Source organism: Delphinapterus leucas, chromosome 6, assembly GCF_059928025.1.
Source record: "Delphinapterus leucas isolate spDelLeu-1000000601 "Yukka" chromosome 6, BTC_Dleu_Yukka2, whole genome shotgun sequence".
Classification (NCBI taxonomy): Eukaryota; Metazoa; Chordata; class Mammalia; order Artiodactyla; family Monodontidae; genus Delphinapterus; species Delphinapterus leucas.
In genome coordinates this window covers 121,032,188-121,059,869 of record NC_143134.1, presented here as the reverse complement: position 1 = coordinate 121,059,869, position 27,682 = coordinate 121,032,188, and the positions used below count along the sequence as shown (strand labels likewise).

The 27,682-nt window shown below is 54.9% G+C and overlaps 2 protein-coding genes across 2 annotated transcripts in view; one reads left to right on the top strand and one right to left on the bottom strand.

Moving 5' to 3' along the window:
* DDX31 (DEAD-box helicase 31) overlaps positions 1–15,392 on the top strand; it is a 73,669-nt gene extending 58,277 nt beyond the window's left edge. Inside the window, exon 20 of the mRNA XM_022578341.3 lies at positions 15,090–15,392. Within this exon, the coding sequence (XP_022434049.2) occupies positions 15,090–15,276 (187 nt within the window). The 3' untranslated portion in view covers positions 15,277–15,392. The remainder of the gene's footprint in view (positions 1–15,089) is intronic.
* A 5,208-nt stretch (positions 15,393–20,600) lies between these two features.
* BARHL1 (BarH like homeobox 1) lies at positions 20,601–27,245 on the bottom strand. The gene is made up of 3 exons (XM_022578342.2): positions 26,678–27,245; positions 22,493–22,715; positions 20,601–20,895 (listed from the first exon to the last, which is right to left on the bottom strand). The coding sequence occupies exons 1-3, from the start codon at positions 27,141–27,143 to the stop codon at positions 20,601–20,603; spliced, it is 984 nt and encodes a 327-aa protein (XP_022434050.1). The 5' UTR covers positions 27,144–27,245.
* Positions 27,246–27,682: the final 437 nt, after the last annotated feature.

Sequence of the window (27,682 nt, the reverse complement as noted above, 5' to 3'; positions counted from 1 at the left end):
GGACAGAGAGCTGGAGACCCGGTGAGTTAAGATTCCAGAACATCCAATTGGATCTGTCCAGGGACTTGGCACTTAGAAGGCTCTTTATAATGGATAAAAGGTTGCCTAATTCTAATGCCCATTTTGGAATTTTTTTTTTTTTCTTTTTCTTGCGGCACGCGGGCCTCTCACTGCTGTGGCCTCTCCCGTTGTGGAGCACAGGCTCCGGACACGCAGGCTCAGCGGCCATGGCTCACGGACCTAGCTGCTCCGTGGCGTGTGGGATCCTCCCGGACCGGGGCACGAACCCGTGTCCCCTGCATCGGCAGGCGGACTCTCAACCACTGCACCACCAGGGAAGCCCCCATTTTGGAGTTTTTAAGATGCTTGGTCTTTTTTCTTATAGTAATCCCCCTCATATAGGACAACACTCCAGTAATTCTGTGAGGCAGGCATTTCCCCGCACGCTCTTCTCCGATGCCCAGACAAGACTGAGACACGTCTGGCTCTGGTTTCTTCCAGGACGTTTTGAGGTGCAGGGCGTTGCCTGCTGCCACACTCTACCTGTCCTGGGCAGGGCTGCGGCCAGAGATGCCTCTGCTCGAGCCAGGTCCTCCTGAGGGAGAAGGTGCCTCAGCTCCACTCCAGATTTGGGACTGCCGCGCACCAGAGTTAGTTTGGGGTAGCTGACATCTGTACATAGTAACTGGTTTTAAGTATGTGACAAAACTATGAGGCTCGCAGTCAGGTCTGGAATGACCTCCTAGTGGTCTGGAAGCCTGGCCATCCTGTCCCACCGTCTCTAAAACGCCGACACGTGAAGGAGGTGGGAATCCATCTGCCACGTGATCACTGGTAAGAAACACGTATTTTGTTTATTCCTCTTCCTGCAAGTAAACGTGACCCCAGTATTTTATTGCCAGCAGCTGACCTACCTTTGCAAGCGTTAATAGCAGCTCTTCAGACTGGGTGTGCCCAGCCCTCACCCAGGGAAGGCAGAGCGGGAGGCTCAAGGCGCTGGGAGTAGCGGGGGACTCGGAGCCAGCATTGTCCTTACCTTGCGAAGCCGCCAGGGAGAGAGCAAGCCGCCGCCTCCCGCTTCAGCTGACCCGCGCTGGCAGATGGGCACCAGGGCTACGATACCCCTGTGAGCAGGGGATTTAGCAGGGCTTTATTTAGGGAAGAATGGGCTGATTAGCCGATAAAGAGCATGTAAGATGGTATGGGGCAGCCTTTGATGTCTGGCTGGCGCGGCGGGGAGCCGGGTGATGAGTGACAGCAGTGTGTCACACGATTACCCCGCCCGTGACAGTGCCGCTCTCTGTTCTTGCCATGTCACCACTCTGTTACAGTGACTTTTTCCGTTGTTATGCCCTTCTTTTGAAGGCATTTCTCCCCACACTCCTTACATCCTCCCGCCCCACCCCTGCCTTGTTAATGCAGACGGGCACTCAAGGATACAGTAAGTACCTTTTTTACTGGGGGAGATCTTGTCACTCCTGGAGGAAGAATGGCTTTGCAGCTAATCTGCACATGGACCGTATCACTGTGGTCGGGGAAGCGGCAGAGAAACTTGACAGATTCTCTGCACCTCAGTCAGGGCTCGAGCCAGTGCCAGTCGCTGCTTTTTAAGGAACAGGAAAGAAAAGTCCATTAAACCCCACACAAGTGTGGAGAGTTACGCTGTGGCCACAATGATTGTCCTGAGCCGAGGCGTCTCTTCTGAAACCCATCTGTCAAGGAAGAGAAGGGGTTCCTTGGGTTTTGTGTGGGTGGGTAAAATGATAGCACTAATTTCTGCGAGTTATTCTGCATATTCCATCTATGGCGTTCACTGCTAGGGTAGTTACGTTATGTGCAAACCTCTGATATCTGCAAACCAAACTGATGAGACCGTAAGCAAAATCCGGTCTCGCCTGCCATCCCCAAGCAAGGAGTTACACCCGCATGTTACCGGATGAGGCCGGGGCAGGTTAGGCTTGGAGACTACTGGGCATTTCTGTGCAGTGACAGAGGGAACTTCTATCTCGTCTATATGCCTTTATTCCTTCACTGGACCACTTTTCAGAAAAAGGAAAAAAAGAGTTAATGTCCCTAAATAAGGGCTTAATCAGCAGGTCTCTCTCTGTCTCCGTTTTGAGTCCTCAGTTCTGAAGGGGAACAGCAAGTGTCTTCCCCCTGCGCACAGAAGCACAGAGTCACGAGCACTCTTCTGACACTGACACACAAGCCTGTCAGAACAGCCCGCCACCGCAGATACCTCCATATCCACGTGCACAGGGAGTCGGTGCTGTTGGTAGAATTTTGAATGGCCCCTTAGCAACATCCATCACGAACACAGCATTTTCCTCCCGTGCAAGGCAGTTCTTACTTCGAAGCTAGGTAGATTCAGCAGTCCCTGAGAAGGAAGCAAAGGTAACATACCTTCCAGAGTTTCCATCCTCCCAGGAGTCGCTGAGACCCGGCGCTGTCTGCTCTGGGAGCGCAGGGCTGCGTTGTTTGCCAGGGTGTCTGTCTGTCTGTCTAGGCAGTCACACATGTGAGTAGAACCTGTCCAGGACCAGTGACCAGACAACTTCCTCATCCGTTTGACACTCTGGTCAGCGGTTCAAGGGTATAGAAAGTAATGAGCCTTAAAGTCTTAGTGTTATGGTGGCAATGTGAAAGGGCGAGTCTGTTGGGTTTAAATTGGATTATATGCTATAATTGTAAGTTCACTTTCCCCCAAACTGTTTAGTTTGCAGCCACCGAAGGCTGGTCTCACCACTGATTTCTACCATCTGGGTCTTTCTGAAGTTCTTCTTAGTGCGTGGATTTCTTTGTATAAATTTTCTCAAACCAGCCCAGCTAAGTGTTACCCGGCAGTTCTCATTTGATCAAAAAGTAGGGCTGTCTGATCCCTTAGTACTTACTGGATCTGGGTGTGCTTGGTCAGGGCTCAGCAGGCTGGGATCCGTAGTGGAAGCAGGACGGAGCTGGTCCCCTGGGGCCGGGCCTCACATCCTAGCCACCGTACCCAGCAGGACAGAGCATGTCCTTCACCTCTGTTACTTCCAAAGTTCTACATTTAGTGTACTTGTTACAATAAGGAAACACCCTTAGGGAGGTCATTCTTGCCAGACTTTTCTCACCTGTGAAATGCTTTATCATTGAAGTTCAAATCAGAGATTTTGTAGACCTCCGTTTCAGGGTCATTTTTCACCTTTTTTTTTAAAATTTATGTTTCTCTTTTTTCATTGAAGTATAGTTAATTTACAGTGTTGTGTTAGTTTCAGGTGTACAGCAAAGTGACTCAGCTATACATATATATTTATATATTTTTCAGATTCTTTTCCACTATAGGTTGTTAAAAGATACTGAGTATAGGCCCCTGTGCTCTACAGTAGGACCTTGTTGTTTACCTGTTGTATAGTAGTGTATATGTGTTAATCCCAAACTCTTAATTTATCTCCCACCCACCCCCCCATCCCCTTTGGTAACCATAAGTTTGTTTTCCGTGTCTGTGAGTCTATTTCTGTTTTGTAAATAAGCTCATTTGTATCATTTTTTTAGATTCCACCTGTAAGTGATAAGTGGTGTTATGTGATATTAGTCTTTGTCTGACTTACTTAGTACGATCATCTCTGGATCCATCCATGTTACTGCAAATGACATTGTTTCATTTTTTATGGCTGGGTAGGATTCCATTGTGTGCGTATATACCGCGTCTTCTTTACCCGTTCCTCTGCCGATGGACACTTAGGCTGCTTCCATGTCTTGGCTATTGTGAGCAGTGCTGCTGTGAATATAGGGGTGCCTGTGTCTTTTCAAATTATAGTTTTCTCCCGTTTTTCATCTTTGAAGGCCTTTGCTCTGTCCCTCTCTGATTGTCACTCTCACTTTTTCAGTAATTATTAAATAACTTGTGAGAGTTACTGTGTTGAATAGACTCTAGTTTGAGAAGTTCATACCCCCATCAGCCATCTCCCTGCCCCTCCACTTGTTTCTTAAATGCTGACTGTGGGAGTGTCATGCAGTAATTAACAAGAGCCTGGGTTTTACCCACACCGGCATCTGGGTTGGGTCACTTACCGTTTCTGTTCCTCAGTCCCCTCGCCTCTCAAATAGCGGCACGGAGCCTCACAGTGTTGTCTGGGGATCAACCAGGTGACGAGTACAAAGCATCGACACAGTGTCTGGGACATGAACACGGGAGCACTTGCGGAGGTGGTGACCAAGACAGGAGCACTGGTTCTTCCCGCCGGCCTCCACCACACTTAGAAGCATCCCTGGAACAGAGAGCGCGAACCTGTCATTAACTGTCAACCTTTTAGCACCTCGAAGTTTTCTTATGAGGAACCACCTTGAAAACGCAGGGCTGGTCCCCTCCAAGACGAGCGTGGAGATGCTGCAGCCGCATCTCCCTGCAAAGCAATATTCTCATCATTAGGAGCATCTTGCCTGCCAATTTTTATGTGGCCTTTGCAGCCTCCCTAATATCACTTAATTAGCTGAAGGCAAACCTGGAATCTTGCCCACCGTGAAAATTCTCTCCGTTTCCTTGAGCCAGTCATCGTTCTGTAGGAAGACAGAGTGGCCAGACGTGAGGTCAGAGGCTGGACAAAGCCCCGTTTGGAAACATGCGGGTTCCTCTCCGCACCCGATCTTGGAGCAGCGTCCTGCACTGCTCATCCCTGCCCTGATCCCTCTGGCCTCCTGGTCTCCCCCTTCAGCCTCCCCGCCCCGTCCCCATGGATCCCCTCAACTTCATTGTAGAACGGTCCACTGCTGGGCCTCCTGCGGCCCTTCCGGTCCCGCTGACCGGTGCTCCCCTTGCCCGTCGCGCCCCCCGCTTCTTCCAGCCTTTCGGTGATGTCTCGTTACTCTAATATTTAGGACACACCCCCTCTTCCCTCTCCCCACGGCCTCAGCTGGCACCCCTCCTTTCTCGTTCTCTCCCGGGGCCTTTGCCCGGCATGCTGCGGGCCTGGGCCTCTCCCCACCCCTCTTCGTCTTTGGGCCTCTGTCCCTTCTTCGAGGAAGTCTCCTCTGGCACGCCTGCCTGGGTGGACACCGCATGCCCCCACTCCACCACCCCACCACCCCCCACCGCCGTCACAGTAGCCCTACACCTGTCTGTGATGTTTGTCTGTGTGGTTCCTGTCTCTCCCCTCCGTGTAGCCCAGGGTAGAAACCCTGTCTGGTTTTCCTCATCGCATCCCCAGCACCTACCGGGCACGCGATAGGTGCTCAGGAAGTAGTTTTGAATAGATGAACGGAACCTGAAAGTCTTCTGTAATTCTGAGACGAAGAGCATAAAGGGAAAGAGAAAAGAGGAGTTGTTCTGACAGGAACCAGGTAAATGCCTCTTAATTGTTTAGTTAGCCCAGCAAACAGCAAATCCTGCCTTTCAGAGCGCCCCGTCCACTCCGTAGTCTGTCCTGAGAGAACAAGCATGGGGTCACTTTCCTCTTGGCATGAAACAGTCCCCGAGAAGGACTGAGCCTCGGGCCCTGTTTCCCCGACGTCACAGTGGAGGAACCCACAGAACGTGGAGAGGAGTGGGTTCGGGATCGGGGTCTCCACCAGCCTGGGCAGGGCCAGGGCAGATGCCCACAGAGGGTCAGTTCACTCGACCTCAGCCTGAAGACCAGAGGGAAACAGCTAGGACCACCAGCAGTGACTGTGAGGACAGGTGTGCGTGTCCCGTGGGGCAGGGGAGCAGAATCTCCTCTCACAGGCTGCTAGGGAGCCGTATGAAAACACAGGAGGGCCCGTGCTTTAAAGGTGAGTTCGGGTTAAGGGAGAGAGAGAATTTTCACTCAGAGCCTGGGTGAGCTGTATGGACTGTAGCCGAGACCATATTCTACCGGCCTCTGTGTCAAGGGTGATGAGGTGGGTGACTTCGAAGCCCACGCTGGCTTGCCTCTCTGGGACATCTATACCGACAAGAAGTGTCCAGACTGGGACAAGGGGCAGGACGAGTGCTGTGGACGGTGGCTGGGTCTGTCTGGGTGAAGAACACCGGCACAGAGGGGTCACTTGGGGGTGATGTGATTATTGAGGTCCCCCCGTTGCATTCACACACAGCCCTGGGTTGAGCTGCATGGGCAGGGCTCCTCGGAGGGCCGGCCCTCTGCCCTCAGCACCCCCGGTGCAGCTCCAGGTTGCTCCCTGCCCGCCGCCAGGCGCCAGCCCTGCACACGCGGCTCTTTACATCTGGTCCTTGCTTCTACCACTGTTTGTTCTGCCTGACACCGTGCAATTAGCAGCCTCCTCATGAAACACCCCCGCCACCGGTCCGTGCCCACCCCCGGCTAATGAGGCAATCGGGGATTTCACAGTGGCCCTGCGCTGCCTCCACACCTGGGTCACCTGCAGACAGCGGGAGCCACGGGGCGTGTGCTTTCAGGCAGGCAGGCAGGGCTGACAACAAAGAACAGGAACCCAGCCAGCCTCTCCCGGGAGGATGCTGGAGACGGCACATTCCCGTTGGAGCCTTCCCGGCCCTGGAGTCTGAAGATGTGCCCGGCCCAGCATGCGTTGGCAGATGCCAGACCCACGAGGCCTCGCGCAGCAGGAGACCCGACTCTGCAACGCCTTGTCCTTGCTCCAGGCTCTTCTAGTTCAGGCTATTCGAGAAATCAGGAAGGAAGGAGCACGACGGTCCCCCCAGCTCTCCGCTTGCTACACGCAGCTTAGTTCAGGCCGACGACTCCCCTCCTCTCACCTGTCTCCACGTTCCTTGGGCTCCTTCACATCCCCAGCCCCTCCACATACTCCTTGCTCTTATGCCACAGAGCCTTTCCGTCTGGTTAGGACCCATAGGGAATGACCTCAGGTCTTTTCCAGATGTTCTCTCCATTCTGGTCCTGACGCTCCAGCAGCAGGCTGACACGTGGAGTGACGTCTTAACCAATAAGTAGTCCAGAAGAGGGGTGTGGTTTGAGAGCGCCGACATCCCGGAGTGACGGCATCTGGCTGTCTGCCAGCATGTCTCTTGAGGGAGTACGTGTGCCCCTGGCCGTGCTGAATCCACACGCGTTGTCTCGTTGAGCCTCACCAGGTCCCTTCGACCACGGCCGAGTTCCCAGTAAATGGTGAGAAAGTGGACATGCCCGGTCATGCGGCACTGAGTCCGAGAGACTTTGGAGCCCACATTCCTGGCACTCGTCTCCTTCCTTGCATGCACCCGTTTGGAAGCTTCTGGTTTCTATGATTAGTATTAGGCTAAGTAACAAGTAGATGAATTCTGTTAAGGGTGTTTTTTGCCCGTGAACAGATAATTCTTTGTGTAATGGGAGAAATGGACTTAAAGCAGAAGAACATTTTGGTGCACATATGGAAGGATTTGATTTGAAGCCATCAGAATGGCAAACCCTGGAGTGGGCGGGAGCAGCTTTCTGCTCATGGGGCAGATCTCTGACAACAGACAGCTGCGGGCAAGATGTGGATCCGGCTTTTTCTCTAGTTTCCTTCTGAGTCTAGAGGCAGAGGGTGCAGTGGGAGAGGCCCGGGCTTGGAGTCAGGCGCTCAGCAGCAGCTTCGCGTTGCCGCGGGGCCTGTCAGGTCGTGTGGGGCGTGGGGAGGGATGATGGACACGCGGCACCGGCCGGGGCTTAGAGTCGTCGTCCAGTAAATGCTGATTCCTCTACCCCTGCCCGCTTCTCTCTGAGTCTGTGGATAAAAAGTGAAAGCTTCACGGGAATTCCCTGGCGGTCCAGCGGTTAGGACTTGGCGCTGTCACTGCCGAGGCTCCAGGTTCAATCCCTGATCGGGGAACTAAGATCCCACAAGACTCGCGGTGTGGCCAAAAAGAAAAAGAAAAAAAGTGGAAGTTTTATAGACTCTTCCCCGAACGCTCCCGCCCACCAGAACCTTGTGCCATCGGTCACATTACTCCTTGGTTGTAAGACCTCCACTTCAGGGCTCCCAGCAGCGAGGTAGGGGGGACTCGCCACCTCCAGGGTGGAGTTAGTTAGAGCTAACTGGTTAGAGCTCCTGAAATGAGCCCAAATTGACCACTTTCACTTTCCGCCCTTTGGCCTCCGGGATCCAAATGCTGAACGTGCGTGATATACAAAGCTAACGATACAAGGTGTTACCGATCAAACAAAGCAGTCCCGGGTCCACGTGACAAGGCATCCGGTATCTGATGACGGCTGCTCATCTCCTCTGCCTTTCCTCTTTCCGGATTGTTAATGATAATTATAGTCAGCGTTTTCCCGGTGCCTTCAGGACAGGCGCTCTGATACGGGCTGTGATTCATTAGTTCGTTTAATCCTTTTGAGAGTAAGCAGCCTGGCACTGAGAGGAGTAGTACCTCGGCCAAGCTCAGAAAATAGGTCCCGCAGCCTCTGCAGGACGGTGCCGGGGTCCTCCCCTCCGAGGGCCAGCTCCGCCCCGGCGCCTCCAGCCGCCCCACGTCCCAGCCCGTCGTCTGGGCGGCTTTTCTCTCCGCCCAGGTTCTTGTCAGAATCTGGCTCGTCCAACTGTCCAAACATGCAGTAGAGCCTGGCCGGCCCAGAGAGGAGGGCAGTCACGTCTGTCACTGCAGCCAGCGGTGACAGCAGAGATCACGGCTGCCACCCACGTGGGGCTCAGCCGCGCTGGGCTCCGGCCAGAGCCGTGGGTTTCCTCCTCTGGTCCTCCCATGTCCTCACGTGCTGTCCCTCTCGCGGGGCGGGGCCGGGACTCGCACCCTGGCCTCCTGGCTCGACGCTGTGCGGCTTCTCCCACCCTCGGCTTCGGGTCAGCCTGTGGCTCAGGCAGCTGAGCCCCTGCCTGTGTGCACACGTGACGAGCCAAACCACCCGCCTTCTCTGACGCAAGAGCGTGGGCCCCCAGTTCAGGGTCACCTTTTAGCTGAGCCCATCCTTCTGGCCCGTTGGGGTGCTCTGCCGTCCAGCGTGCTAGCTGTCCCTGCAGGCTTCGTCTCATCTGCAGAGGTGATAAATATGCCTCATAATGTCATTCGAGTTATCGATAATGGTGTCAAGCAGGGCAAGCCCAGAGGGTTTGGAGCTGGGATTCTGCCCAAGCTTATCAGTCTCAGTGTTTGCAGGATACAGTCATGCCAGTTACAGAAATACTGAATTGTTTCCACGTGCACCCTGTATTTCTCCATCTTAACGTTTTCACGGAGAATTAGATTTTATAAAGCATCCTTCGTTTTACCTTCACGCTACCCCTTGCGTCCACGTGGAGGCCCTTTCTGACGTGTGAGGAATCTCAGCTTAGGGGAAGCTACTGACTCTGCAGGGTCGTCAGCTAGGTGAGGGCCGGGCTGGGATTCCAACCAGCGCTGTCAGGGTCCTGCTGCCGCACCTCTTCCCCAACACCGCCACCTGCTGTGTGACGTCCAGGCCTGGCTCCTGACAGAACTTCCGTGAAGGTCTCTGGCACTTGGACAGGTAATCCCAAAGCTCCATGCACTTCTGGGATTCTGACTCAGGGCGTCGCTTTCAGACCTCGGCCATCTCTAAGCCTTGTCTCTGTCCCCCTTCCCGTGGTGGGCGCCTTTCCGGGCAGCAGGTTGGTCATGGCATCTACATACTGATCGCCTGTGACCTGCACGGCCTGGCATCCGCCTGCCACCAGCTCTTCACTGGGTCTGGTTGTTAGGTGTGAGGCAGAGACCCACTTTTTCTCCGTCTCTGCGTCCACAGAGCCACTCAGGAATTTTCTGGAATGATATCCACTGCCTCAGTAGGGCTCCCCTGGAGTGGAGTGTCTTCTGGGGCCCTGGGAGCTTTACAAGCGCTAGAGTCGGTATGGTCCTAAGAAATCGCAAAGAAGGCATCCCTAAAATGGGCAGCCCATCAGCATGCATGTCTGCCGAAACAGAATCCAGAGGTTAAGGAGCCCTGATGCACCTCCTTTTCCTTCGATGGCCGTAAAAGGTCTGATAGCTTGTTTCCCTTCAGTAGGCTAAATGATCGTCCCACACTGGCGGGTCCTGCTGTTGCCTCAGGGGGACTGCTTGTCCCCTTCTCCCTGGAGTTGTTGGTCACTCTCACTGTCATGTGAGAGCCCCTAAACCCCCCAGATTCTGTGCCTTTGCTTCATCCGCAAGGGCGAGGCAGGAGGGTAGAAACTTGGAGTCAGCCTCAAGCCTCGGAAGCCTTCACTGTCTCCTTCCACGATCACTCAGAACCCAGGCTTTTCTTCCAGCCTGGGGGCTCGCTTCTGCTGCAGGGTCCTTGGGGCCTCAGTGTGGCCCTGGGTCATTTGCTTACAAGCAGAATTTTTCAGACTGGAGAAAGAAATATTGCTTTACTGGTCTTCTGTCTTGTCTTGTTTTAATTATACCACAAGAGAAAAATCCCTCACAAAAACAAACTGAAAGCCAGAGGCAAAGAGGTTTTTGATAAGTAAAAATTAAAATACTTTGATATTTCAGCCCAGGGTAAAATTGTACCACTTGATTTTTTTTTTCCCCTAAAATGAGTGTACTGCTTTTCCTGATTACAAAAATAATAATGTGTTTATTGTAAAAATTTGGGAAATAGAGAAAAGCTTAAAAATCATCCAATAAAAGCCCACAATGCAAGTTAATCTTAATTCACATTTTTTGTGCCTCATAACTTTCTCTGCAGGTGTACATGTAGGATCTTTTTATATCTATAATGAGATTGAGCAAATCATGATTTTTTTAAACTGCTTTTTTCACTTGTCATCCAGCTGTTACTCTTACGCTGCACTTTATCAGGGGTTCCAAAAGTCTTCGAGGTCTGCTGTAATGTGAACGTTGCTTCTGTACTGGAACTGTTTCGTGAGGAACTTGCTCCTTGTGGTAAAAACGTACAGCACAGTGGTTAAGTGAGTGCATCGCGCAGTCGGAAAGTCCTGGGCCCCGATCCCGCCTCCTCCCTGGACGTGCTGTCTGACCTCCCTGCACCTCGGCTGCCGCGCCTGTGGTGCCTCTTTCATAGGATCGTTGAGGTAAACGAGTTAGATGCCTCTCGAGTGTTTACGACAGCACCTGACGTAAGTAGGTGTCATGCACGTGCTAATAATACAGTTATTATTAAAGTCACAGAGCCAGTGTCAGTGGCTGTGATTTGACATGCTTTATATTTAACTCCGTTAACGCCTGTCAGTCATTGTTACTTGCTTATATGTTCATGTGTGTGGTGGACCCCGCTAACGTGGGCCACCGCTGTCGTCATCACCACCGTCATCTACGCTTTAAATATGGCCTGCAGGAAGTGTTCTAAAAGTCGGAAGGAAGGCACTAGAGGCACATTTCAAGACCTTGGGGAAGAGATTGCTTGTTCAGTGACTGTCTCGGATAACTGGATAACTCTTGGGAAGAAATAGTTAAATTCGCCACATCCTACCATAAGCCAGAACAAAATCTAGATGGAATTAAAGCAATAGCAGAGGCTAAACGAAGATATCCTTGAATATTTTAAAAAGGCTACGGTGAGGAAGACTTTTCTGAGCATGGTCCTAAAGCCATGAAACAGAAAAGAGAATGTTGAGAGACTTGACGGTACATAAAAATGCATAGTTTACCTAATGATAAAATGAAAAATTCTGTCCTGCAAAAGAATGCCATTAGCAAAAGCCTGTGTTAGAATGGCTTTTTACCTATAGGACGATCGCCTATGAATTTATTGATAAAGTTGGGAGAAGGTCCTGAGATCTCTCTTCTCCAGTGGCCATCCTAGCAGGCGTATTGATTTACTAATTAGGCTGTGATTTCACCTCATTGGCAGTGAAAGTGGCATCTGCCTATCCTGCTGGGTAATCCAGCCTGGTAACCAAGGGGGGGTTATCCAGCCTTCACTACAAGGGAGTTCCCTGTGGTTAGATAAACTGATCTGTTGCTTGGTAACTACAGGATTACTCCGGTGGATGCTCAGGACGCCCATTTGAGAGGGGTTTGGGCGTTTGGAGGGCAGGGAGGGCGAGAACGTTGGCAAGTTTCTGGGAGAACTGCAGCTTGGCAGGAGAGGCCCATCGTGGGCTTGGGTTTAGAACGTTTCATCTTCCCATCTGTACTTTGCCTTTTCGGCACTGGGCCTCAGAACAGAGGAAAAGCAGGCAGCGAGCTGGCCAAGGGAAGGGTGGGTCCCGTTGGGGTGGCAGCTGACAGCAGGGGAAACCCCTGCAGGGTTGACCCCAAGGTTCTTCCTCCCGAGGAAGAGGTCTGGGTCTGGAAGGCAGGAACCCCTGTTTGCTGTCTGGACCACCACTCAGAGTTTGAGGTTGGGTCCCAAGTTGGAAGTCCACTGACTAGAATAAAATCATAGAGTAGCTATAGGAAATTTTGAGGTCATAACTTCAAGGCAAGCAGGACCGTCTCCAAGCCCCGCTTTCTAACAGCACCCTCTGGCTCGGCCGGTGTGGACTCAAGGCCCCTCGACAAATATTCCTGATCAGTGGCATGACACACACACCAGAGGTGACCTTCCACAGCCCCAGGGCTGGCTGAGCTTGCCTGGGAAGGGCCAGATCTCACGTGGCTCAGAAGCAGACGAGAGCGGTGTGGGTGTGTGTACACACACCGGTGTGTCGCACGCCTCGGTGGGGTCCTCGGTGCTGGGTCTGGAGGCCCAGCGGTCTGAGCCCAGGTGCGCTGCCCAGCGCCTTCGGCTGGAAGCGGGGCGCATCCCCCGTCTGCTCGCGCTGCCGGCAGTCCAGGCTCCGGCTGCTTACCTTGCGGCAGCGGCAGGAGCCGCCGTTGAAGTGCTAGGGCTTAGGCTGGGGCGGCTATCTTGACTGAAATTTTGCATATTTTGAAACTCAGGTTGTTACATGTAAAATTATACACGATGTGAGCACCTGCCTTCAAACGAGGGGGGAGAGAAAGCGTTCCTTCCCGTCAGAGCCTGCTCACTCTGGCTGTCGTGTCACCCGGCTAAAAATAAACCGCAGGCACGGGAGCTGACAGACAGCCTTCCGTTTGGAACGAGTTTAGCGCGTTCCGCTGCAGGCCCGTCTCTTGCCGCTTCCCAGCCACGCGTGAGGCCCAACATGTGGATGGACCTTCCCCGGACACCAGGGCACACAGTCCACACGGGCAGGGTCTGGGGGGTTAGAACCGCTGCTGTGCACAGAAGGGTGACGCGGTCACCAGAGCCCCAGCCCCGCCGTCAGGCCCCAGGGTCAGTCCTGGCTCCTGTGTGGCCTGGGGCGGGGGACAGGGAGGCGGAGGTTCGCTTGGCATCTCTGGGCTTCAGCTGCTCCGTTTTTAACGCTGATTGTCTGCAACCCACATGCCAGCCACCAGCCAGCACTCCGTATGTCTTACTCTCTTTAATTTTTACGCATCCTATGAACTTCGTTCCAAGTATCATCCCCATTTTTCAGATGAAGAAGCCCGCGTCACCCGTTCACCACGTCATTCAGCTAATGAGCGGCAGAGCCGGGTTCCAGCCCAGGCACCTCCTTCACCCTTCAGCTCTCCCCTCACTCCTCCCTCTGTCATCTGGCCTCTGCCCGCATCGTCCCACTGAAACCTTCACGTGAGACCACGAAGGCCTCCTCCACGTCAGATCGTGGTCATTTGTCACCCTCGACCCCGCTGGACCTTCCTGTCCTGCCCAATTGTTCCATCCGGGACCGGCTGCCTGGTGGGAGGAGCTCAGGCTTTGAGTCCATCGGCCCTGTGTTTGCATCTGGGCTTCTGCTCCTAGGAGCTGGATGGTCTTGGGGAGGTTACTTACCCTCCTCCAGTCTTGGTTTCCTTGTCTGTAAAATGAGATGGTAGCCATACCTGCCTCTCGGAGTGAAGATCAGATGTGGTAACGTAGAGCCCAGAGAGTCCTTCCCTGTATATTTCTCAGCCTTTCACCAAGTCCCGTCCCTGCCCTTGCACGTACTCTTGTTACCACAGTTGCCTAGCCCTTAAATACGGGGTCCTGTTATCCCCTTGCCTCAAACCTTTTTCCCAGCACAGGTTGACTTTGCGTTTCTCCCCGTTTGTCATGGTAGAAACTGTCGTATGACTGACGCGGATTTATCCCCACCGTTGCTTGCACCCTGCCTTCTGCAGCGGAGTGTAAAGAGATATGGTTGCTTTAACCTAGTTACAACGGTGTCCCTTTCTTAATCAGTTTACTAGCGCGGTATTAGTCCTCTTGTTAATTCCTGGGCTTTAAAGGAGTTCTGTTATGTTTATTTTTAGTCTGGTTTATCTTCTGATTTTTACAGCAAAGGGAAATGCTGTAAACACAAGTAGCAGAGGGTAACTTCTGGCTTTTGTAAGAACCCAAGAGGCTGCCACGTCAGTGTTGAAGGGGTTGCCGGCAGAGCAAGACGGAGTCTCTGGTAGCGACTCTGTTGCTTTGGTTAGGATCCTGTCTTAAGAAACATTATTTTACTCTTCAATTTTCATAATCATTTTTTCTGTGTACGACTAAACTTCTACAAGTTTCCCCCTCTGCTTTTCTAATCAAATTAATGATGAGGCTGTCTTTTGAAAACAGTTAGCAGGATTCACCATCTGACATTGATTTTCAGTCTTGGGCATTTTCCCTGCGGGTTGGGGCAGGTGAGGACCTCCCTCCCTCCCATTCCTGGGGCCGCTGCGGTCCATTCCCGGTGCGGACACTGACCGGTCTGCCTAAGCACACCTGGGTTTGGGGTTTGGGGGGTCAGAAATAATTTACAAGAGTCTCTCCGGTGGGTGAAGAGGTGTCTGTGGCGGACACCCCAGCCCTCACTGTTTGGCCGCCGAGCCCGGTCCCCAGGAGGAGGCCAGTTGCTTTGAACTGCACGGGGAGGTGGGAGCCGAGGGGGGCGTTCCCAGGAGCTGCTAGCGGGCGCTGACTGCTGAGTTTCAAGGCGGGTTTTTCCCCTTCTTTTGGCAAACCGCTGTATCATACACCTCATTTGCCATCAGAGTGTGAGTGTGTTTTCGCTCTTTTTTTTTCCCCATGAAAACAACACAGAGCAAAGCCTCACTTTTAAAAATGCCATGATATTTTGCCGCCGTTATGAGAATCTGTCAGCGCCGTATCTAATCTTCTGGTGCATAGAATATCAAAACAAGCGCCATTGAAGGGATTGTACTTCTGTTAATACAGAAATGTCAGTTCTGCAGTCTTGGAACCAGCTGCCATCAGCCTCTTTCCAAATGGAAAAGAAAAAAGTAATAAAGTTTCCTTTCCCCTCTTCAGGCCTGACCTGCACAGGAAGACCCAGAGTAAACAGCGCCTTGCTGAAATCTTGCGTTCGGAATACTCCAGCGGGATGGAGACCAGCGTCACCAAGGTCAGAGAGCAAAACAAACGAGCAGGGCCCGGCAGCCAGCCTCGCAGCGCCGTCCGAAACCAGCGCCCAGCCTTGGCCGTGGGAACAAACTAAAGCTGAAAGCCTTGCGGAGGGACAGCGAGACTTCCCAGAAAGTAGTTTTAAGCTCTGCCCCCACGGGACTGGGCCTCGGTGGATCCCGGAGGGGGGTCCTGTTCTCCTCAGAGGAGCCTTGTGAGGATGAAGGGTGCCGCCCCCCCCCCCCCTGCAGACCCGGTGCTGTGCCGAGACACGCTGCAGCCTGAGGGGTCAGGGGGGCGGGGGTCAGCACGGGATGGATTAGCCCCTAACCTACCTTGTAGGTCTCTCTCGGATTTATTCCATCAGTGCCCGTAGACCACGTGGTGCCACCACGACTTCATGTAAAAGACTAACATGCTTCTCTGCAGGCGGGAAGGGATTTGATCCCGCCTTGCGATGACATTCTGAAGAAGTTTCACAGTTTACTTCAAGCTGCCCTCTCAACGCATATATTGGCCTGAATTTTGTAAAATGGGATTTTAAAAGCTGGATTGAATCGCTAAAAGAAGAGAAAAAAACCTATATATCAGATCATCTTCTTGATGTACAGATAGATGCTTCATTAAAAAGGACCAAAGGAGCATTTGGCGCGGGTCCCCAGCGCCTCCGCGGGTCACGTTTCCCGTGCGCAGGGGCTCTAAGCACCATGCCGCGTTCACATGCAATGCTCTCTCCTTCTTGTCCAGGGAAATTGTACTTTCTCAGGACTAATTGCTTTACTGTTGCCTTTTTATTATTTGCCTTTGAAGTCAAAGGGCACCAGTGTCCTGAGCTTTTTCTCCCATCGAATCCCCTCTTGTCTTCCAGAAAGGTCCTGGGGTCTGTATTGTGGCCCAGGCCACAGCTGCCCCTCCCCCATTGTGTTTCCTGGGAGGTTTGAAAGAGGACCCCCGGGGCATATCGATTTCCCAATAAATGTAAGATTTGGACACGGGTAACTCCAGAGGGGTCCGAAGGAGAAGGGGGAAAGCCTCGGCACCTCTCTGTGCACTGGGCGGTGTCCTCTCCACTTCTCCTCCTGTCCTCAGCCCACCCCCGCACCCCGAAGTTACTGGCATGGGTGTCGAGACCCCACTTCTGTAGCCCCTCCAGATCACATGACCTCAAGGGCCAAGGGAGGACCATGAGAGTTACAAGGTGGGCTGTCTATGCGGATCTTGGGGAGCGGGTCGGCGTCCCTGCATCCATCCCTCGGGCGTTAAGGTGAGCTTCGGCTGGCACCACACCAGAAGGGACTCGTCGTAAGGGTGACTGTGAGCCTAGTAAGCCCCGGTCCCCTGCGGGAGGGAAAATGTGACCTCGCAGACCTGGCTGTCACATAGGAATTAAAAGGAACGGTTGGTGAAATCTGTAACAATGATAATAAATAAGTCAACCTGCAGCACAAGTCCTCCTGACTTTGGGCAAATCTGCCACCTTTCTTTTATTTCCGTGTGTAATGGTCCACGTGACTTGGATGAGAAAAGGAGGGATCAAACTTTATAAACAAAACCCAGCTGTGTGAGAAACAGGATTAATGCCAGTGATCTAGGATGATCAAAGAGGAACCCTACTCTTTAATTTTTTTTCCCCCCATAGTATTCATTCCTTTAAAGCGTGAGTCTGCACTCCTGGGGCGGGGGCCGGCGGGGGGGGCGGGGAGAAGTGCCAGAACTGTGCAAAGCATGTAAGTGACTAATTCTGAGATGGAAACTCACTCTTACTTTGCTGACACTTAGGTGAGCGTTTCTTGCCATAGGTGCTACGTGGGCCTGTTTCTAAGTAGAATCAGTGTATTACCCCCGGTTAATAAAGAAACATGGATTTAGCAGATTTAGGGTTAATATTATCTAAATTTAAATAACCTTAAAATAAATCTCTTTCTTATTATGGCTCGTGACGGATTATACATTTCAGGCATCAATTAGGCAAAGCTTTTAGCCTAATTCCACCGTACCTATTCTAATTTTGTGTGTATTTCCAATCGTGCCTCTTTTTCTAATTTCCCAAACTTACCTCTTTCTCTGTGTCATAAGCCTGATCCCCATATTTAAAAGTCAGAGAATCTGGACATTTCATGGAATGTTGCAGCCTAAAGCTTTTTTCCCTCATGGGCTTGTAAAATGCTTTGTTTTCGAATCCTAGACATCTTCCTGTTTGCAACCCTTAGCGCTGCGCCTCTTCAGAGGGGGCCCCCCATTCTCACGCACTGAAGGGCAAAGAGCCCTTGGTGAGTGATTAAGGCCGCGCTGATGCAATGCAAACGGCATTTTCCACTCAGAGAAGCAGAGACAACCGAACCTCAGCAAAGGACATTTTGACAAAGCCCAGTGGATTCCTTTGATTTTTTTTCCCCCCCTGTGGTGAGGGGAGGAGAGATTTAGGGAAGAAAGGGGAGTAAATGAGAGCCCCTTAAGGCAGCTGGATCCAAACGGCTAGCGCCCTTGGTGTTCAGCACTTGAGCCCCTCAACGTAAAGTCAGCGGAAGCCGTTAAAATCCAGCCATCGCTTCCAGGAGACAGAAATGTAAGGCTATCTTTCCACTGGAGAAGTTGCCCTGCTTGCGAAGGGCGCTCCACTGGTCTCGTTAAATGCCTGCATGACCGTGATGCCTTATCTCTTAATCTGCTCCACAGAGAAAAAGTTCGGAGCAAAGCCTTTCAGCGTGCTGGCGGCTGGGCACCCCTAAAATCAGCTCGACTTCTCGAAAATGCCCAGAAGCCTTGCAGCGAGGCTGCTTGGGGACTCTCAACTTCTCCACTTTGTTGCCCCTGCCCCCGCGGAGTCTACGTTTATAAGTTGGGGGGAGGTGTCAGTGCAGGAGTAGAGACACCCCCTCTCAGTGCCTCTCCTATTGTCTTGCCTGCTGGGGGTCTCACGCAATTCATTCTTCCTTTTTTTTTTTTTTTTTTTTTTCTTCCCTTATTTTAAATGAGAGTTCACCCAGCCCCAGGGTTGGGAACCGGGAAACCAATTTAGCCTTCTAAATGGATGAAAGCCGAAGCCCACCTCACTGCAGAGGCTGTAAAGTTATTATCACAGATGGGGAGTGCAGGACAATTTAAAATATTGTAATTATAAACTTGTAGGGAAGTCTTGTTCTTCATTAATGTAAGATATGAAATCACCTCGGCGGTACAAGGACAATTACATAGTTGGGAATGTGTCTGTGATTTACACGGCCGCTGTGTAAATGTAAGGGTGGTTGCTCCAGTATATGTCCCTCACTTACACAAAATGAAAAGCACACCAGTGCAAGTTGTCCTTTGATAGATTTTTAATATGATTTTAAAGAGTTTTGTTTGGTCTCATTCTTATTCAATGAGATTAATTTAAAGCACTTATCCCCTGGGTTTAAGTCAATCCATGTAGGATTTGGGCAGGGTTTGTTGCATGGGGGGCTTTGTTTGCAGGAGGCTGTGAGAGACTCCTTTCCCACTTCATTAACCCTGAGTTGGGGACGGTCCCCTGTCACCCCCCACCCCAGCCAGAGCTGGGGATTTACCAACCCCCATTCACATGCTAAAGAACTTGAAAGCCAAGGCGCTCCTTGACTTCATTAGCTGCTGTGCATTTTGCAAAATTAGAATAATACCCTCACCATCCCGGGAAAGAAAAGCGGTGGTGTGAGGGTGTTGGGCGGTGGGGAGGAAACAGTAGCAGGGTGCGGGGGGGGGGGGGGGGCGGGGGACGGGACGGTCAACGTTTAAGCAGAACCCCACCCCTCCTGGCCAGGCCGTCCTCTCTCAGAGCAATCCTGCCGCAAAACTGGGGAGAGCTCGGCGTGCCGGCCCCCAAACTTCCCAGCCCTGGGCGGATCCTGGGAGTCTGAGCTGCAGGTGGTGTGTGGGCGGGGGGGCACCTGAGCCCACCTCCCCAGAGAGAACTGCCTGTGGAGGTGACCTTGGCCCTTTGAACGTGAACCGGAGGTCTGGAGTCTGGCTCAGAACTTAAAGCCCTCTCCTGAGACCCTTGGAGTCGCAGGCTGGGGCCCGGCGGCAGACGCTGGGACCTGGCTTCCCTCTGGGCCGCATCCCCAGCACAGTCCCCGCGTGAAGGGGGGAGCGAGAAGATGCGGGAGTCGGGGGTTACCCGGTGCGGTGTCAGGTTCCCAGCGAAGGCTCGTCGGGTCCTACCCGGTGCGGGGGGCCGAGAGCCGCGTCGGCGAGCGCGAGCGGCCGGGGCGCGGGGTGGACGGGGTGGTGGGGGGCGGGGAGTAGCCTCGGAGCCCATCTGTCGCCCCCGCGGCCGGCGGGCCGGTCACCAGCTGCCGGCGCCCTTGTCGCGGCCAGATGAGCCGGCTCAGCGAGGGCACCGCAGCCCGGCCCGCAGCCCAGCCAGCCCAGGCGCTGACCCCCACCCCGGCCCCCGGGAGCGGCTGAGCGTCCAGCAACCAGATGGAGAGGCAGGGGCAGGTGGGGAGCGGCGTGCTCACCTCACCGTAGAGATGGGAAGACTGAGGCCAGGGAGGAGGGGAGACCCCTGCCCACGACCACAGCACCAAGGAAGAGAGGGAGACGAAAATACTTCCTTACTGAGGGTGGAAGGAGCCCGAGTCCCAGAAGGGGACAATGAATCTCAAGGAGGGATGGGGAAGAAGGGCCGAGCGCAGACCCACCGACGGAGCGCGGACAGGCGCCTGGTCATTTGTAAGAAGTTTATTTCGACATTTAAAAAAGAGAGAGAACCCGAGGGGCCTGGCTGCCCCCCGGACGGAGGCCGGAGATGGGGACTGGAGGTCGGGGTAGGTGGGCAAGTCCCCTGACCCCTTCCTGCCCCGCCTGGGAGGAGGGTGGGCACAGGCCACAAACTCACTGATTCACGGACACAGTCACGGGCTCATGGGTCACGAATAAATAACTTCATATACACTTTGCACACGGTATGTACAGCTCTGCCGTTGGCCCTGGAGCTGGGGGGAGGGGCGGGGGGAGGCTCCACACTCCCCTTCCCCTCCGCGTGTCAGGGCTGCGGGGAGAGGGCTTGGGGTACCGCCGGAGCGTGGAGGGGGAGTGGGAAAGGGCAGCATGGGGGTCGCCCACCTGCACCGGGGAGGGGCAAGGGGGCGCGGGTGGGGAGTGACGGGGGCGGGGCGTGGGGATGTGTGTACCCCCGGCGGTGGAAGTGGCTCCCTGATGGAGTGGCCGGCAGTGAGGACGCCGAAGATGGTTAGGGAGACTCAGTCCCGGGGTCCGGGACGCAGAAGACTTGGCATTTGGCCCTTCTGGGGACACTGGGCTGGACGCCAGGGAGGGCCGGACCCGGGGCCCCTGGGAAGGGGCGTTGAAACCCCGCGCCCTCCCAGAGGCAGGCGGAAGGGGCCGGCGCGGAGCCCCGGAGACGGGGCCGGGTGCCCCGCGGGCCGGCGGGCGGGCGCTTCACCGAGGCTGCGCGGCCCGCGGGAGGACGCCGGCCAGCGGGGGCAGCGGCGGGGGCGGCTCGCTGGCGCCCTGGAGTCCGTGGATGAGGATGCGGGGCACCAGAGGTCTCTGCAGGGCTGGCGGCGGCGCGCTGGGCCCGCGGTACAGATACAGCGCGGCGCCGGGATCCAGGTTGGAAACCAGACTCTGCGGGTAGAAATAAGGCGACGGGAACATCCGCTGGAGCGCTGAGTAATTGCCTGCCTCCGCCAGCAGCTCCAACCCGACGGCCGTCTGTCGCTTCCATTTAGTCCTAGGGACCGAAGTAAACGCGTAAGGCGGGGTCAGAACTGTGGCGCCGGGAGACCCCTGCCCCTCACGAGTGCCCCAGAGCGCCTGCAGGGACACCAAAGGGGTCACACTATAATTCGTTAATAAATAACGGGCCGCCAGGCACCGTCTAGCGGGTTACATGCATCGGCTCCTTTAATCTCCCACCGGCCTTCCATGGCTGTTAACCCCACTTACAGATAAGAAAACTGAGGCGCGGGCCAGTTTTCAAGATGGCCTAGGAAGAGGAGACCCTGGGTTCTAAGCTAGGCTGTCTTACCCCAAAGCCCGGGGTCTGACCTCGCCACACTCTGCTCAGGGGATCGCAGTCTGGGCGCTTGGAGCGGGGTGTGGATGCTCCTGGGGAGGCCTGAGGAAGGCGAGATCGCCTTGGACAGGAAGGCGGGGGCGCGGGGATCGGTTCGCTAGCCGTTGGAGGGGACTCGGTTGACCCTCCCAGCGGCACAGCCGGCCCGGCGGAGGCCAGCACAGCCGCGGTACCCCAGTCGGCGGCGCCTCTGCGGAAGCTCGCGGGCCAGAGACGGCGACGGGAGAGGATGTGCGCACGCTCTCTCCGCCGCGCGGCCGCGGCCGCGGCAGTCCGCACGCAGATCCGAGGCTTCGGGCGAGCCCTGCAGTCTGTCTGGTGCCGAAGCCGGGAGGCTACCAGCAGAGGGTCGGCTGGGGTTGGGGGAAGGCAAGAAAGCCGAGGCCACGCTGGCTGCCAGGGCTGCGGCCGGACTCCTGGGCGCACCTGGCCGGCGAGGCAGTCCCACTGAGTCGGACTCAGCCACACCAGCCCCGTTTCCCTGCCTGAATTATTCAACATCATCATAATTGTGTAATTACTGTAACGGGCCTTAATTATTGATGCCCGGAGCAGTAATCAGGTATTTATTATTAATGGGGCAGCGTGTTCTGAGGCTTGTTTATGGAAAGCACCGTTCCGGCCTCCGCTAAGCGTTGTGTGGGCGACTGTGGTGTATGTGTGTTTGTATTACTGAGTCGCGTCGATGTGAGTGTGTGACTGTGGGTTGAGTGTGTGGCTGTATGTGTGTGTTTTGTACCTGTTTGTGTATCTCTTCATCCTGTGAATGTGTTGGGGAGGGAGATTAGGAAATACCAGGTTCAAGACCCGTGCCCATCACGAGTTTCCCGGATCCCCAGTCCCCAAGAAGCTAGGGCTGGGCCCCGTCCCTCCTTGCGTTTCAGGGCTAGAAAGGCTGAGGAGGCCAGAAGAATCCCTCCGGGAGAGCTCAGAGCCACCCCCTGCCCCCCAGCAGCTGCCCGGGCTGGATGGGGGTGGTAGGACGTGGCTAGGGTGGGAAGGCTTGGACCTCCAGTGGCCCACATGTCTGTCTGTCCACCTGATCGACTCTAGTCCTGTCTCTCTCCCTCACCGTGGACTTCGGGCAAGGCCGCCGCTCTCTGAGTCCTCAGTTTCCCTAGTTTTACAGAACGGGGAAAGCTCAGGGGCCCTCCCTCGGCACATCAGATCATGTACTGGTGGATCCCCAGGAGGGGCAGGGAGGAGAGCGGAGGGGGCCCTTTCCACCCTGTCGCGCGCAGCCGGGCCTCACCTGCGGTTCTGGTACCAGGTCTTGACCTGCGTGTCGGTGAGGTTGAGCGAGGCTGCGAGCTCCATGCGGTCCTGCACGCTCAGGTACTTCTGCCTCTCAAAGCTGCGCTCCAGCTGCGCCAGCTGATGGTCGGTGAAGGCCGTGCGTGCCTTGCGTGGCTTTTTCAGGCGCACCGGGGGACTGTCCCTCGAGCTGGAGATCTCCCGGTCGCCCTCCTCCTTCACTGTGGAGACACAGCCGCGCGTCAGGGCCCGGCCTCGCCGCCTTGCCGCCCCAGCCTGCGGCCCGTCACAGTCGGTCGTGTAAATGTGACTCCCGGTCCCATGGAGCCGCGGCAGAGCAGCTCAGAGCTGGGACGTCCCAGCCCCCAGACAGAGGAAGACTGACACCTCCGGGGAGAAGTAACCCAAAGCCGAGAGAGAACTCAACCCCGCTCCCGCCGACGCTCCCTGAAGGGATTAACGGGATCCACCAAGTGGACCTGACAGGGGAGGGGAGAGGAGGGGAGGGACCCAGGGGTTCCAAACCGGTGGGCTGTGCGGATGCGTGCTCAGGGGTGCAGGACTGTGCCCCGATCCTCTGGCTGCATCCAGGCCAGGAAGGGAGGAAGCTGAGGGCTGGAGTATGGGGGAGAAAAACCCTCGTGGAGGGACAAAAACCCGTTCACCCTGGAGCGGACCGTGGTCCTGAAGAACAAATAATTGCACCCACATCTCGCCTGGCCCCTGTACGAGTGTGAATCTATAGAGATGGTCGCCCCCGTTTCTTAAACTACAAACAGCGCACAGCACGGAAGGCGAATCGCCGGGGCGCCCAGATCTGGAAGCACGAAGCACTTGGAAAAATAAGCCACCCGTTTGCCCCTCGGATGCTCGCGTCGCGGAGGTCTGTGTTTCCTTGTCAGTACGATGCCTACTGTGGCTGTCTTGTGTTTCCCCCCACCCCGCATTGGTCAGGACACCCCAGCAGGGTCCCTGCTCCTGAGTCGCAAGGATGGGACCGAACATCCCATCTTCCCCAACACTTTCCTTTGGGGTTGACAGCACCGCAAATGCACACTTGATCAAACAAGCTCACTGACCTCCCTCCTTCTCCCCCTAAAGCAATGATATGACCAGAGACCACCTCCCCAAAATTGGCAGTGGGGTTTGGGGCTTCCCTTCCTCTTTTCCTCTCTGTATTTTCCTTTACGCTGAGTTTCACTGAGCATGGCGTTTGCAGTGACAGGGTTCAGCTGAATGTGAGTTGATTTCTCTCTGTAGGAAACAATAATCCGGTTAATTGAGCCACTAGGGAGTAAGACTTTTCAACCGGAAGGGCAGCGGTTGGAGGCCGGGAGGGTGCCGGGCGCCGGGTGCACCCAGGCGGGTGAGAAACGGGGGCCCATGCCTGCCTCCTGCCTCGTCCAGGCCAGTGCTCAGGCCTCTCCCTGCCCTCCTAGGCTCGGGCCACGATGGGGCACGGCTGCCTCAGGAGCTGGGGATGTGTTGGGATGGGGTGGGGGGGACTTGAGTTCTGTCTATTGTGCTAGGCAGGTAAAGTTTAAACAAGTTCAAGGAAACAATTATCCAAACCTCAAACTTGATACTGTGGAAACCTTACTTTTTGACCTGATTGTCTGGACTGACTATTTTGGAAAATCCCCCATTTCTCAGTGCTGAGCTCCCAGGTCGGGGGTGGGGTGAGGGCTGAGTTTGGGCTTTTTCTCTAATCCCTCTCCGGCACAGGCTGGAGCCTTCAGATATGCACTCGCCGCTGTCCAGCCTCAGCCTCCGAAACAGGCTCAGGCCAGATCTCAATGCCTCAGAGTTCCAGGCCCACTGACCCTGCTGGGAGCAAAGCGCCGGTTTCATTTCTCCACGGATATCAGCTCTGGCTGGAAGACTGCGCGCGCGGCAGACCGCCTTACTTCAAAGCCCAGCTTCTTTAAACGTTATGCCGAGGAAGCTTTGATACCAGAAACTCGGGATGGGACTGACCTTCCCTCCGTGCCCTCTTTGGAGGAAACGACTCTTAGCTGGTTAGGTGGACAGGGGAATCGCTTAGATGCCCACCCCATGTGTCTGTCTCTCGGCAAGATTTCCTAACGCGGGTCCTGAAAAAGTCGCTTCCACCTTTGAGAAATGCTCCAGACACTGTTTCGGTGGTGGGTATTCTGCTCCCTCTTCACCCCGCGGCTTTGGTGGTGCAAAGGCAGCGGTGCCTAGGGGTGGGGGAGACCTTCCTCTGTCCTCAGCGCCAAACCTATTTAAGCCATATGTGGACGGCTGGCCCTCATCACCTCCCTGATCAGATATCATCAGGGACAAGAGAAGAAAATTGATATTCCAATTATCTTAAACGAAACCTCTCCTCAAAATCCCACCTACGGACAAGAAAATAAAAGGAGACAAGAGCCGAACCCTTTCACAGCACCAGCACCAGACACAAGCATGCAGGGCTTTGGGCGGGGGGGTCTCGCCTCTTACTCTAGACATAAAACTGGAGTGTTGTGGCTGAGAATTATAAAGAATAAGATATGATGTTATACATATATATTTACGTTGCCTCCCTTGCTTACCCCTCCTGCCCACCCCGCACCGCACCTGTCTTTCTCCGGGGCAAGTTTTCCTTGCCTCTCTAAACAGGCCGTGATCGGGGGGAGCAAGGGTCGCTGGGCCACATGCGTCTGGACCTCCGTCCTGGGGTCCTGGGTGCTCTAGCCCAAGCTGCCCATCTTCTAGGCATGACTGGCCCAGTGAGGCTGGTGGAGGTTCCACCAGTTGTGTGGGGAAGCGGAGGGAGTGAGATGTGGAGTGGGGCCCCAAATGGGTTTCGATCTGAGGTCAGGGCATGTCCACAAACGAATTCTCAGTTGGGAAGAGAGTGTTAAATGAGCCTTCCGAAATTTTTGTGAAGACTTAGTGCGAGTATAGACCAGGAGGTGCAGGGCCCCCAAGACAATAAAGAAGTAGCCTTTATAGGGAAGTTTTATCTCATGGAAAGGGTTCTGGGAATTAATTATAAGGCTGAAAGAGCTCTGAACAGCCTCTGTCTGCACCCCATCTTCTGCTGGGTGGGGACACAGGACTCTCAGCCCCCCATCTTCTGCTGGGTGGGGACACAGGGCTCTCAGCCCCCCATCTTCTGCTGGATGGGGACACCGGGTCTCTCCCTTGAAGTCCTGACATTCCTTCCCTTCCTGCCTCCCGACTTCTTCCTAAGAAAGAACTTTCTGCCTCTGGCCTCACCAAAGACCTAAAGTGAAGGCAGTGGGCGGGGGTGAGAAACAAAATTAGGGAATTCTTTCTCTCCTTCTTCTCTTCCTTTTTTCCTTTCTTCCTGCTTCCTTTCCCCTTTCATCTTAATCCTGATTTCAGCTCCCTGGTTAAGACGGGATGGAAAGGAAACAACAACAATGGAAAGATTCATGGAGGTGAAAACGCAAGTAGAGGGGAAGCAACCCCAGGATAGGTTGGGCGCCGGGCAATCTCTGGGTCCCACACACAGAACCTGAAGTTGATTGCTCAATGCACTTAAAATCAAATCCAGCGAGAACAGTTGGGTGGGTGCAGAGACCTCCCCTCTCGAAGAGACCTCTGAACCCGCTCCGTGCTCCTAAGCCGCCTGGCTGCTCTTTCTACTTTGAAGGGAGCGTTTCTTTTGCATGATTCCCGGGCCCAGATCACACCGGGGCCAACGGGAGGGAAAGCTCAATTCCCCTCCCCCTCTGGAAATTCAAATTAAAGGGTGGAAAATTCTGACTGTTCTCAGGGCTCCAGCTGAAATTTCCTGCTATGTTTTCACCCTTATAAAAGGGGGTTCAAGCAGAACCCTTTGGGTCTTCCGTTGCTTCTGCAAGATCTTTTCCCAGAGAGCCACTGGCCTGATAGGAACTTGCTTCTGCCCACCAGTAGGTTGGGGAGTCCACCGAAGTTTGGAAAGTTTGTGCATTTTGGGGAATCTCTCCTGGGGTACACAGCGTCCCTCTCCTCACTCTCTCCGCTGGACCCTTTGTTGCTCAAAAGCATAACCACAGGGCCGACTGAAAGGCTCAGACAAGACCGACTGCTGAGCCTGGGCCCTGGGGGCAGCTCCGAGTGAATATGTGTATGTCCCCACGTGTGTGCACTCCTGTTTTAGTACCAGTGTTCAGAAATACAGCATCTCCCCCCCCCCGCAAGTTTTCAACTCCCGTTTTCTTACCTTTATACTCAGAGTCCGATGAGGCGTTGCTGCTACTTCTGTCCAGCTTTTCTCTAAAGTCCTCCCCAGCCTTGGCCGCAAGACGGCCCCCAGGCTCAGGAGCGGCTGGCTGCCCGCTGCTAGAGTAGGGTGCACAGGCCGCGAGTGGTTTGCAGTCAGCAAGGATGTCCCTGATCAGAAAGGAGGAGGTCACGGTGCGAGACTGGGCTGGGGCTGAGAGCTGCCCAGGCTGCAGGTGGGAGTCCAAACCTGGGCCCGAAGCCCCGCCAGGCCGTGGGGCGCCCGTCTCCAAACAGTCCCTTCCTGGCGAGGCTGGTGAAGAGCAGTCGCTGCTGCTCTCCGAGCGCGGACTCAGCTCCAGGGGCGAGCGGCAGTCCCCGAGCAAGGGGTCCCCCTTGGGAAGGGCGGGGCTGCCCGCTCGGTGGGAGAGAATGGAGTCGATCCCAAAGCCATTGGAGCCTTCCATAGCCAAGCTGCGACCTGTCCTCCCCAAAAGCTCCCCACCCCCCCCAACCCCAGCCGCCGCTGCCCCTGCCCCTAGCTGCGGGCTGGCATGGGGAAGGCGGGCAGGGAGCCTGCGGGCACCTTGGATGGAGTTCAGCCTTGGGGGAGCCCGGGAGCTCTGGGCCAACCTCCTCTGCGCATTAGATCCAAAAGGGCTCAGCGCGTCTTCTGCAGCATCGCGCGGAGCCGCCGAGCCGAGGGGGGTGGTGGGAGTGTCAGGGAGAAATGGGAGGGAGGGTGCGCCAAGTTGGGGAGAGCAAAGGGGGAGACGGACGGCCTGAGCTCCCCTTTGGCACAGAAGAGATGCGAGGACGTTGGAATCTAAATAAAGAAGGGCTTTTTAAAAATCCAAACTGCACGCTTCCTCCAGGCGAGCGGTGGCCGAGGGCAGCGGGGTCAGCACCGCGGATAGCAGCGGGCCCGAGCCGCGCTACCAGCCGGGGGAACGGAGCGCACCTGGCGGCGTCAGCACCGCGGATAGCGGCGACGGCGGCCCTCGGC